The sequence below is a fragment of the Pristiophorus japonicus genome, chromosome 5 (genome assembly GCF_044704955.1).
Source record: "Pristiophorus japonicus isolate sPriJap1 chromosome 5, sPriJap1.hap1, whole genome shotgun sequence".
Taxonomy (NCBI): domain Eukaryota; kingdom Metazoa; phylum Chordata; class Chondrichthyes; family Pristiophoridae; genus Pristiophorus; species Pristiophorus japonicus.
In genome coordinates this window covers 229334511-229346996 of record NC_091981.1, presented here as the reverse complement: position 1 = coordinate 229346996, position 12486 = coordinate 229334511, and the positions used below count along the sequence as shown (strand labels likewise).

General features: G+C 44.9%; 1 protein-coding gene across 2 annotated transcripts in view; it reads right to left on the bottom strand.

Moving 5' to 3' along the window:
- The window catches only part of LOC139264623 (macrophage mannose receptor 1-like), a 332729-nt gene that overhangs the window by 307791 nt on the left and 12452 nt on the right, over positions 1-12486 (bottom strand). For both annotated transcript variants that reach the window (XM_070881368.1, XM_070881367.1), the window contains exon 3: positions 10131-10301. In XM_070881368.1, coding sequence (XP_070737469.1) covers positions 10131-10301 — 171 coding nt within the window. The remainder of the gene's footprint in view (positions 1-10130; positions 10302-12486) is intronic.

Genomic DNA, 12486 nt, shown 5'->3' with positions numbered 1-12486 from the left:
CCTCCTCCGCCTATAATCCCTTGACTATGCATTGATGGGATATTGTTTGTGTCCTCTACCGTAAAGACTGATATAAAATATTTGTTCAGAGTTTCTGCCATCTCCATGTTCCCCATTACTAATTCCCTGTTCTCGTCCTGTAAGGGACCAACATTTACTCTAGCCACTCTTTTCCTTTTCTATGTCCTTTTGCAGGTTTTTTGTGTCCTCCTCACACATTGCTTTTCCTCCCATCTTTGTATCATCAGCAAACTTGGCTACATTATATCCGGTCTTTCATCCAAGTCATTAATATAGATTGTAAATAGTTGGTGTCCCAGTTGATCCCTGCTGCACCCCACTAGTGACTAATTGCCAACCCGAGAATGAACCATTTATCCCGACTCTCTGTGTTCTGTTAGTTAGCCAATCCTCTATCCGTGCTAACATATCACACCCAGCCCGTGAACTTTTATCTTGTGCAGTAACCTTTTATGTGGCACCTTGTAAAATGCCTTCTGGAAGTCCAAATACACCACATCCACTGGTTCCCCTTTATCCACCTTGTTCGTTACATCCTCAAAGAATTCCAGCAAATTTGTCAAACATGACTTCCCCTTCATAAATCCATGCTGACTCTGCCTGACTGAATTATGCTTTTCCAAATGTCCTGCTACTGCTTCTTTAATAATGAATTCCAACATTTTCCCAACCACAGATGTTAGGCTAACTGGTCTATAGTTTCCTGCTTTTTGCCTGCCTCCCTTTTTAAATAGGGGTGTTACATTTACAGTCTATCCGCCTTTAGTCCCATTATCTTACTGAGTACCACCTCCTTAGTGATTGTGCTATAGCCCCTTGATTATCCACTGTTGGAATATTTTTAGTGTCCTCTACCGTGAAGACTGATACAAAATATTTGTTCAGAGTTTCTGCCATCTCCATGTTCCCAATCACTAATTCCCCGGTCTTGTCCTCTAAGGGACCAACTTTTACTTTAGCCACTCTTTTCCTTTTTATATATCTGTAGAAACTCTTGCTATTTGTGTTTATATTTCATGCTAGTTTACTTTAATAGTCTATCTTCCCTTTCTTAATCCTTTTTTAGTCATTCTTTGCTGGCTTTTAAAAGCTTCCCAATCTTACGTCCTCCCAGTAGTTTTGGCCACTTTGTATGCCCTTGTTTTTAATTGGATACCATCCTTTATTTCTTTAGTTAGTCACAGATGGCTATCTTTTCTTTTACACCCTTTCCTCCTCACTGGAATATATTTTTCTTGAGAGTTATGAATTATCTCCTTAAATGTATGCCACTGTTCATCAACCGTCCTACAAAAATTTAATCTATTTTCCTAGTCCACTTTAGCCAACTCTGCCCTCATACCTTTGTAGTCTCCTTTATTTAAGCTTATTACGCTGGTTTGGGATTCAACTTTCTCGCGCTCCATCTGAATTTGAAATTCAACCATGCTGTGATCACTCATTCCAAGGGGTTCCTGTATTAGGAAATTGTTTATTAATCCTGTCTCATTACACAGGACAGATCTAAGATAGCCTGCCCCCTGGTGGCTCTGTTACATACTGCTCAAGGAACCCGTCCCTTATGCATTCTATTACCTCTTCCTCAAGGCTACCCTGACCAATTTGATTTGTCCAATCAATATGGAGGTTAAAATCACCCATGATTATTGCTGTTCCCTTTTTACAAACCCCCACTATTTCTTGCTTTATACTCCGACCAACAGAGTTGCTACTGTTAGGGGACCTATTGGACTACGCCAACCAGTGACTTTTTCCACTTATTATTCCTTATCTCCGCCCAAACTGTTTCAACATCCTGATCATTTGAGCCAATATCGTTTCTCACTATTTCATTGATTCCATCCTTTATCAACAGAGCTACCCCATCTCCTTTTCCTTTCTGTCTGTCCTTATGGATTGTCAAGCACCCCTGAATATTTAGTTCCCAGTCCTGGTCACCTTGCAACCACATCTCTGTAATGGCCATCAGATCATACCCATTTGTATCTATTTGTGCCATCAACTCATCTATTTTGTTACGAATGCTATGTGCATTTAGACAAAGAACATTTAAATTTGTTTTTTTACCATTTTTTCCTGCTTGTTTCCTCTCTCCTTCAAACTCACTTTCTTCAGTTTTGCTTTCTAATTCCAGCTTTACTCCCCTCCCTGCTGAATCTATTCTCAGGTTTTCATCCCCCTGCCAAGTTAGTTTAAACCCTCCACAACAGCACTTGCAAACCCCTACCCCCCCGCCGCCCGCAAGGATATTGGTCCCAGCTCTGTTGAGGTGCAACCTGTCTGGATTGTACAGGTCCCACCTCCCCCAGAAGGGGAGTTCGCCAATATATTTCAGAACTATTCGTGCCTCTAGTGCTGTAAGGTTCTTCATTCAGCTGCCCAATGTGGGAGCTCAGCTAAACAAACAGAATAATTGTTACAGCACCCACACCAAGAGTGGGTGCTTCTGCTTCAAAGCGGCATCTTTAACTGGTGGCTGTGGGAGCCAATTCCTGAGGAAAGGTTCAGAGGGTAGCCTCCATCTCTCTTAGTGGGAGCTTGCTGTGCACAAATTGCCCGCATTTCCTACATGACAACAGTGTGTACAGCCAGAATTTTGCCGGCGTTCAGAGGATGGGATTGGTGGCGGGCCAGCTGTTAAAATGAACATGAAATGTTGGGACCCTGCAGTCACCCCACTGTCATGCTACTTCCCCAGATATCAGGTCTGTTAAGAGACTATTAAAGACAATTTTCCACGAGTTTGCTGCTTGGGGATCACATCAGGTAAGTGTTGTGTATGGAGAAAGGGTCAGACTGAACACTGTGAGCTCAAAATAAAGTGTGACCTTGGTCTTTTATTGTAGGTCTCCAGAGTGCCTCTCGAACCTGTGAAGCCTCCTTAAATACATGTGCTCCCAAGGGATTATGGGATCCCTTGGGACTCTGGCGATGAGCCCTCTGGTGGCTGTACAGAGTAAATAAACATTTACATATGTAACAACACTCCCCCCCCCCAAAGTCAATAGTGTATCTATTTACAATGTGAGTCGATCTGGGGCCCTTCTTGCCCTGGTTGATCATCTCAGTGTGAATGCTGGTGTTGTTGAATCATTTGTTGGGCCCTCGCTGGGCTGCTGAGCAGTTGGCCTTTCTGGGCTGCCTGGTGTGTTGGGCCCTGCTGGGCTGCTGTGGATGATGGGTTCTGCTCGTGGTCAACCGTGGTGCTGGTTGCCACTGGTGTGTATGTTGGGGGATCAAAAAAGGTAGGATCCAAGGTGGGTTGATCAGGATAGTCCGTGAATCTGAGTTTGATTTGGTCCAAATGTTTCCGGTGAATGAGTCCATTTGAAAGTTTGACCCGAAACACCCTGCTCCCCTCTTTGGCCACAACAGTGCCGGGAAGCCACTTGGGACCTTGTCCATAATTTAATACAAATACAGGAACATTGATTTCAATCTCACATGACACATTTGTGCTATCGTGGTATGCATTTTGTTGAAGCCGCCTGCTCTCTACCTGTTCATGTAGATCAGGGTGAACTAACGACAGCCTTCTCTTAAGTGCTCTTTTCATGAGCAGTTCAGCAGGTGGGATCCCAGTGAGTGAGTGGGGTCTCGTGCGGTAGCTAAGCAGGACTCGGGATAGGCGAGTCTGCAGTGAGCCTTCAGTTACCCTCTTTAAGCCTTGCATGATGGTTTGCACTGCTCTCTCTGCCTGACCATTGGATGCTGGTTTAAACGGGGCAGATGTGACATGTTTAATCCCTTTACAGGTCATGAATTCTTTGAACTCAGCATTGGTAAAACATGGCTGTTTTCGCTCACCAGCACATCGGGTAAGCAGTGAGTGGCAAACATGGCCCGCAGGCTTTCAGTGGTGGCAGTGGACATGCTAGCTGAGATTATCTCACATTCAATCCACTTGGAGTATGCGTCTACAACCACAAAGAACATTTTACCCAAGAACGGGCCTGCATAATCGACGTGTACCCTAGACCACGGTTTGGAAGGCCAAGATCATAAACGTAGCGGTGCCTCCCTGGGTACATTGCTTAACTGCGAGCATGTATTACATCTGTGAACGCAGGACTCTAAGTCTACATGGATACCGGGCCACCACACATGGGATCTGGCTATCGCTTTCATCATTACGATGCCTGGGTGGGTACTGTGGAGGTCATTGATGAAGGTGTCTCTGCCCTTCTTGGGGACCACTACTCGATTGCCCACAGAAGACAGTCTGCCTGTATAGACATTTCATCTTTGCGCCGCTGGAATGGCTTTATCTCTTCCTGCATTTCCACTGGGACACTGGACCAGCTCCTGTGAAGCACACAGCTTTTGACTGGAGATAATAAGGGGTCATGGCTTGTCCAGGTTTTGATTTGCTGGGCAGTGACGGGCGATTGCTCACTCTCAAATGCTTCCATAACCATGGCTAGATCTGCGGATTCTGCCATTTCCACCCTCGTGGTGGGCAATGGCAGCCTACTGATAGTACCAGCACAGTTTTCTGTGCCTGGCCTGTGGCAGATAGCGTAGTTGTATGTGGACAACATGAGCGCCCATCTCTGGATGCGGGCCGATGCATTGATATTTATCCTTTTATTCTCGGAGAACAGGGATATAAGTGGCTTATGGTCAGTTTCCAATTCGAATTTTAGCCCAAACAGGTATTAATGCATTTTCTCTACCCCATAGACACACGATAACGCTTCGTTTTCAATCATGCTGTAGGCGCACTCAGCCTTGGACAGATTCCTGGATGCATAAGCAACCAGTTGCAGTTTCCTGAAATCATTAGCTTGTTGCAATACACACCCAACGCCATATGACGGTGCATCACATGCTAGTGCCAAACGCTTACATGGATTATACAACACAAGCAATTTGTTTTAGCATAACAATTTTCTCGCTTTTACAAAGGCATTTTCTTGGCTTTTGCCCCAAACTCATTCGTCCCCTTTTCGTAGAAAAGCATGCAGTGGTTCTAACAGTGTGCTGAGACCCGGTAAGAATTTACCAAAGTAGTTCAGGAGTCCCAGAAACGACCGCAGCTCCGTCACGTTCTGTGGCCTCAGTGCGTTCTCGATTGCCGCCGTCTTCACGTTGGTGGGCCTGATGTCGTCCGCCGCAGTCTTCCTTCCCAAGAACTCCACTTCAGGCGCCAGGAAAACGCACTTCGAGCATTTTAACCTGAGCCCCACACGGTTGAGCCGATTAAGAACCTCCTCCAGGTTCTGCAGGTGCTCGACTGTGTTCCAACCTGTGACCAAGATGTCGTCCTGGAAGACCACGGTGTGGGGGACCGACTTCAGTAAACTTTCCATGTTTCTCTGGAATATCGCCGCCACTGATCGGATTCCAAACAGGCATCTGTTATAAACAAAAAGACCTTTGTGTGTGTTGATGCAGGTGAGGGCCTCCGATGAATCCTCCAGTTCCTGTTCCATGTAGGCTGAAGTCAGATCCAGCTTCGTAAATGTCTTTCCTCTCGACAGCCTTTCAAAGAGGTTGTCAGCCTTTGGTAGTGCGTATTGGTCCTGTTGGGAGAAACGATTGATAGTTACTTTGTAGCCACAGATTCTGACGGTGCAATCTCCCTTGAGGACTAGGACGATAGGACTGGCCCATTCGTTGAACTCGATCGGGGAAATGATGCCATCTCTTTACAGCCGGTCTAGCTTGATCTCCAGCCTTTCTCTCATCATGTACGGTACTGCTCTCGCTTTGTGATGGATGGGTCGCGCCCCCGGAATTAGGTGGATCTGCACTTATGCTCCTTGGAATTTCCCGATGCCTGGTTCAAACAGCGAAGGAAATTTGTTTAAGACCTGGGCACACGAAGTGTCGTCAGCAGGCGATAGCACTTGGATGTCGTCCCAGTTCCAGCGTATCTTTTCCAGCCAGCTCCTGCCGAGCAGCATGGGACCATCACCCGGTACCACCCAGAGTGGTAGCTTGTGCACCGCTCCATCGTAGGAGACCTTTACAGTAGCACTGCCGATTACAGGAATCAGTTATTTTGTGTAAGTTCTTAGTTTCGTGCGAATTGGAGTTAAGACTGGCCTTGAGGCCTTGTTGCACCACAACCTTTCGAAAGTCTTTTTACCCATGATGGACTGGCTTACACCCATGTCCAGCTACATTGACACCGGGAGTCCATTTAGTTCAACATTCTGCATTATCGGGGGAAATTTCGTGGTGAATGTGTGCACCCCATGTACCTCTGCCTCCTCAATCTGAGGCTTTGGTTCATCGTGATCCTCCGTGGATCTGTCCTCCTCTGCAACATGGTGGTTTGCAGGTTTAACAGGCTTTGCAGCTCGCTCGTTGGAGGTGTCCCATTGTTCCACAGCCCTTGCAAATGTACTCTTTGAATCGGCATGAATGGAAACGATGATCACCCCGCAGCGCCAACAAGGTGTTAATGGCCTTGCATTCATCACCCTTGATGGTGGACTCTGAGACATCTGCGGACGTGCAGCTGCAGGCATGTGTGATCTGCCCTTTACGTTACAATTCAAAAACAACATCACTTTGTTCACCGTACTTGAAGCAGCACTTGTGTGCTGAGAGATTTGCTTCGTATTGTCACTGGTGGCAATGAACACCTGGGCTATTGCTATGGCCTTACTCAAGGATGGGGTCTCTCCAGTCAAAAGTTTGCGAAGTATGGTTTCATGGCCAATGCCAAGTACGAAAAAGTCTCTGAGCATGTGCTCCAAATGTCCTTCAAATTCGCAATGTCCTGCAAGGCGTCTTAGCTCGGCAACTTAACTCGCCACTTCCTGGCCTTCAAACCTTTTGTAGGTGTAGAACCAGTATCTCGCCATCAGAACGCTTTCCATTGGGTTTAAATGCTCTCGGACCAGTGTGCACAAATCATTGTACGAGTTCTCCGTGGGTTTTGCTGGAGTGAGCAGATTCTACATGAGGCCATACGTTGGTGCCCCACAGACAGTGAGGAAGATCGTCCTTTGTTTGGCAGCGCTCTCTTCCCCATCTAGCTCGTTGGCCACGAAGTATTGGTTGAGTCGCTCCACAAAAGTTTCCCAATCATCTCCCTCCGAGAATTTCTCCAGGATGCCCACTGTTCTCTGCATCTTTGGGTTCGTTATCTGTAGCTCATCGCCAGTTGTTGTGCATGGAGAAAGAGTCAGACTGAACACAGTGAGCTCAAAGTAAAGTGTGACCTTAGTCTTTTATTGCAGGTCTCCAGACTGCCCCTCGAACCTGTGAAGCCTCTTTAAATACCTGTGCTCCCAAGGGATTATGGGATCCCTTGGGACTCCCAGGGATGAGCCCTCTGGTGGCTGTACAGAGTAAATACAAGTTTACATATAAAACAGTAAGGATGTCGGGAGTTGTATCAGCATGAACTAATTTCTTTACCTGAAAGCTGAAAATGTGCTATGAAAGTTCCCGTCTCAGAGCTGTTCACTTTCCACGATCAAAAATTCATACATACTGCTTTTGGAAGGCACATTGAGCTTTATGCATTTGCAATTTTTTGGAGCAATCTCTCTATATTTGTTATGATCTTATCAAGGGATATGGGGATAGTGCAGGAAAGTGGAGTTCAGGTAGAAGACCAGCCATGATCTTATTGAATGTCAGAGCAGGCTCGAGGGGCCTACTCCTGCTCCTATTTCTTATGTTTTATCCAGTGTCACCTCATTGGAACAACCTCTCTCCATTGACAAATCACTTCTGTCATCTCAAGTTCACATGTCATCTATTAGCATTGGTGCCCTTCAAGCTATCTCACCTTGTTCCTCAAAATCCTGCCACGATCATCCCCAACACCAGCAGCACCAGGCACACCAGCAGTACCAACAACAACACCAACCTTCTCCGCAATCAGCTGATGCTGCACAGGAGAGAGGGCATCAGCACCTGAGCACATTGCTGCCTGGGATGCCAGGGTTGGCCTCACCATGGCCACATTTACTTCACTTGATGCTGTACACCCTGGCTGCCACATGATGCGTCAGGTTGACACCACCCCACACCAGCACCATAAAGGATCCCTACAATGCCCAAGCCATTCCTTTCATACTCATCACCATTGCGAGGGGTACCGTTATTTCTCACCATTCACTAAGCCACTTCCAAAGGAGCATACAAATCTGTTCAAGAACGCAATGTTTTGAAAATAAAGATTTCAATGTTTGACAACACATTAACAGAAACTTTACATGAACATTGACAAAAGCATCCAAGTGCCTACCTTTGTGTGTTGTTAGTTGGTATACTTGCATTAGGATGAGGGTGAGTATGAGCTGTCGTTAGTGAGATGGGGAAGTGATAATGTAGATAGAGAGAGAGGGATGGGTGAGATGCAAGAGTTGGTGTGAGTAAAGATGTGCAGGTGTAGGGTAGGGAAGGCAGAGTGATGGGGATGTGATGAGTGCCACAGCAGGATGAGATTGAGGGTGGCTTTGCAGTAACGTTTTGTGAACTTCTGAAATCATTGAAAGGTTTGCGCCACTGCAGCCAGGTCCTCCTGATGACTTCCCTGCTTGTGCCCTCCTGTGCAATGTGCAACCAGGCTGTGTTGGTCTCCTCTGGCGGTCTCTTCCGCCCATTGGAAGGGAAGAGAACTTCTCTGCGTGCTGTGACTTCCTCCATAAGGAGTCATGAGAGAGCTTGGGTGCAGCTGTGCACCTCTGTGCAGTGCTTGTCAGTGTTTGCAGCACCTCAATGTTGTAGAACACTGACAGCACGGCTGGCAAAATCAATTTGTGCATGCTCCCTTTAAGGAAACAAGCTGATGACACATCATCAATGATATCATCAGACTCGCTTCCTTTTAATTGGCCGGAAATCGCGCTGGGCAGACTTAACAAGGCCAATCAGGGGAAAGTCGTGTGGGAGGCCAGGATGGAGAGAGGACTGCAGTCGGACCCCGCCACTACATCGCCTGCCTCGGTCCCGCCTCAGTCGGCGAAATCACGGCCTACACTTCAAAAGGTACTTCATTGGCTGTAAAGCGCTTTGGGACATCTGGCAGTCGTGAAAGGAGCCAGATAAATGCAAGTCATTCATTTTTTTCTACCTCTGGAAAAGTCAGTCCAGCTTAGTTTCAGCCTGGAACAGTGAGAGAGGCAAAGAGGTTTCACTTTCTAAGATTAATGTCCATAATAAATGGCAGAATTACATAATTTATTATTGTGACAGTACACGGAATGACAGGAAATAGGTAAATTTCACTGCAAAACAACATTTTCTTCATTTATATATTTCATGCAAAAATAATCCAGTTTGTTGGTTTACAATTAGCCTTGCATCACTAGTGTGCTTGTCAGTTCAGCTTTCTAAGATAGGAAATCACATGTGGCAGTTCATGAGAGTTTGCAACATCCAGTATGCACAATGAGTAGTCTTACTCATCACACTCTAGATTTTGGACAGTAAAGGCACTTTCCAGATTGCAGGTTATGAAAGGCCCACTTAGTGGAGTTACTGGTGACACTGAACCAGAGATAACATTTAGTGCAGACGCAAAGTTTGTAGTAGCCCAGAAGAACTATAGCGCAAGTAAAATTTTAATGAAAAACGATGTTGTATATGTGAGTAGTACCTCTATCATATGTGCTTCACTTTGGTGCCAGTGTATGCGGTGAGTGCTTTTTGTCCTAGATTAGTGCATCACTTAGGTTATATCTCAGTGACAGGAGTGTATGACATAACATAGAAGTTCAGGATGGTTGTGATCTTCACAGGTGTGCGAGTGGTAGAGAAGGCTTGCAGATCAGGTTGCTGCAGGTGACACTGCTCCTTCCACAAATGCACATATGCCTTTGCCTGTTTATTCTGGTGTCAGGGTAGCAGCAAGAGGATGCCATATATCTCTGGTGCTCCCTGGCCAACCTGTCATCTCTCCATTGCTCCTCCTCTGCTTCCAAAAACAAAATATACTGGGGGGAAATCCCAAAGGGAAACTCAAAAATGGGTGGGTACTTCAGGAGGCTGTCAAAAATTGCAGGTAAAAATGGCCGAAGAGGATGCTTCTTGTTATTTGCCATTAATCATAATGTACAATAATTGTTAGAAAGGAAAACCAGAGCACATTATATAGTCATATAATTATAGAACGGTAGATAATATTTTGGCATACTTACATTTTACTGGGCAAAATCCCCACCTGCCATCAGTATAGTCTGAGGTAGTTGCACACCAAAGCAAGCCGTCTGATCTGCCCTCAGTCGTGCAGTCCAGATACCACTTATCAACGTACTTGAAAGGAATTACACATGGTTGACCATTTGAATTGCCGCTAATTGTAAATAGATCTGAAAGAGAAACTGGCTTCCTCAGAACTGATTTAATACAACATAAGTAACATAATTAGAAATATTGCTTTAAAGACCATTAAGTCATCTTACATGATTTTCCTTTAATAAATCCATCTGGCTGTCTTTGATTATCCCATATATTTTTGAATTTGCACTAGTTTCATCTTGAATTATAGGTTCTAATAGTTTGCCCCTAACTAACCTGAGACTAACTGGTCTATAGTTACCCAGTTTATACTTCTGTCTCTTCTTGAACAAGCATGCTACTTAGGCCCATAACTTGCAGGCAGCAGCGAAGCAAAGGTGTTTGCCGCTGGCCCCAAAATAAGCTTCCCTCAACGATCTTGTAATCTCTGTGGCGAGAAGTTCGGCACTGTGATAGAATCCTTTGCTAATACTTTCTCCTCCCACCATCCGCACCTTACTTTTTGCCCTTCTCCACCTCTCCTGAAAATGTTAGAACCAGGAACATCAAATTCTGATGTTTTAAGTTTAATTAAAATAGATCCAATTTTATTTGTACTTCAAATTCTGCACTTATCCGAAGACAAATATGTTGTTTTAGTTTATTTTGAATATTGCATTAAAAGGGAGCGTATCAGATACTGCTGTCATGCATTTTGAATCTTAAGTTGGTCAACTTTAATATTTTACAGATATTTTTGTCATTCCTTATATTTTTCTTACTTAAATGGAATCGTTTTGTCTGTGGTGTAAAGCACTGCAATGTCCAATAAACAAGGGAATGGTAACTTCTGCTTTGAAAAAAAATGTAGGCTTACTTACATTCAGAGCAATGCAAAATGACAGCATCATTTCAGGACATGTCAATTTTATTGTAGTTTGAGAAACAGCTACGATAGAAACCTAACACTGTACTAAAACTTCAAGCTGAGACTAATTTAACGTTGGCTTGATGATTTGAAGTGTTTTACATAAATGATATGAATGAACAGAATACATTTTCACAATGAGAATCATGACATTCTTACTACTGCTGTTCCAAGTACTCTGCAATTGTTGTAGGCAATAAGCCACTTTCAAAATAGCTAAATCCAAGCTTTCTAAACAAGCCATGTTCTGTAACAGTCTGCATGTATTTGTAATGTCTAGTCTGGTGTCTCTCTACCAGAAAGAGAAAAAAAGAGAGAGTGTCAGACAGATAGACAGAGACTAAGTGCTCTATGAACTTTCACAATGCTTTGTGTGAAAAATTGATCCACTGAGCTTTCAATCGAAGTTACCACTCTGATCAAACTACCTCTTTTTGATGTAGGAGCCTAGATGTCTGTTTAACTAAGCCTTCTGCTGAGCACATTAAAACATAAGAAACATAAGAAATACAAGCGGGAGTAGGCCATCTGGCCCCTCGAGCCTGCTCCGCCATTTAATAAAATCATGGCTAATCTGATCATGGACAGCTCCACTTCCCTGCCCGCTCCCCATAATCCTTTATTCCCTTATCAATCAAAAATCTGTCTATCTCCGCCTTAAATATATTCAATGACCCAGCCTCCACAGCTCTCGGGGGCAGAGAATTCCATAGATTTACAACCATCTGAGAGAAGAAACTCCTGCTCATCTCTGTTTTAAATGGGTGGCCCCTAATTCTGAGCCTAGTTTTAGTTTTCCCTATGAGTGGAAATATCCTCTCTGAATCCACCTTATCAAGCCCCTATATGATCTTATATGTTTCGATAAGATCACCTCTCATTCTTCTGAACTCCAATGAGTATAGACCTAACCTACTCAACCTATCTTCATAAGTCAACCCCCTCATCTCCGGAATCAACCTAGTGAACCTTCTCTGAACAGCCTCCTTCCAGGCCAGGTCCAAGACCACCCCAACCTCTGTCATCAAGCTACAGGACGCGGACAACGCCTGCGTCTGCGCACATACAGAGGCTGAACTCCAGGATAGCCGACATATTTACTGAGACGTACGAAAGCATGGCTCAGAGACATGGACCAAGTCGCTGGAGAAATATCACCAACAATGTCTCCGCAAGATCCTACAAATCCCCTGGGAGGACAGGCGCACCAACATCAGCGTCCTTGTCCAGGCTAACATCCTGGGAGGAGGAGTATTGAAGCACTGACCACACTCGATCAGCTCCGCTGGGCAGGCCACATAGTTCACATGCCAGACACGAGACTCCCAAAGCAAGTGCTCTACTCGGAG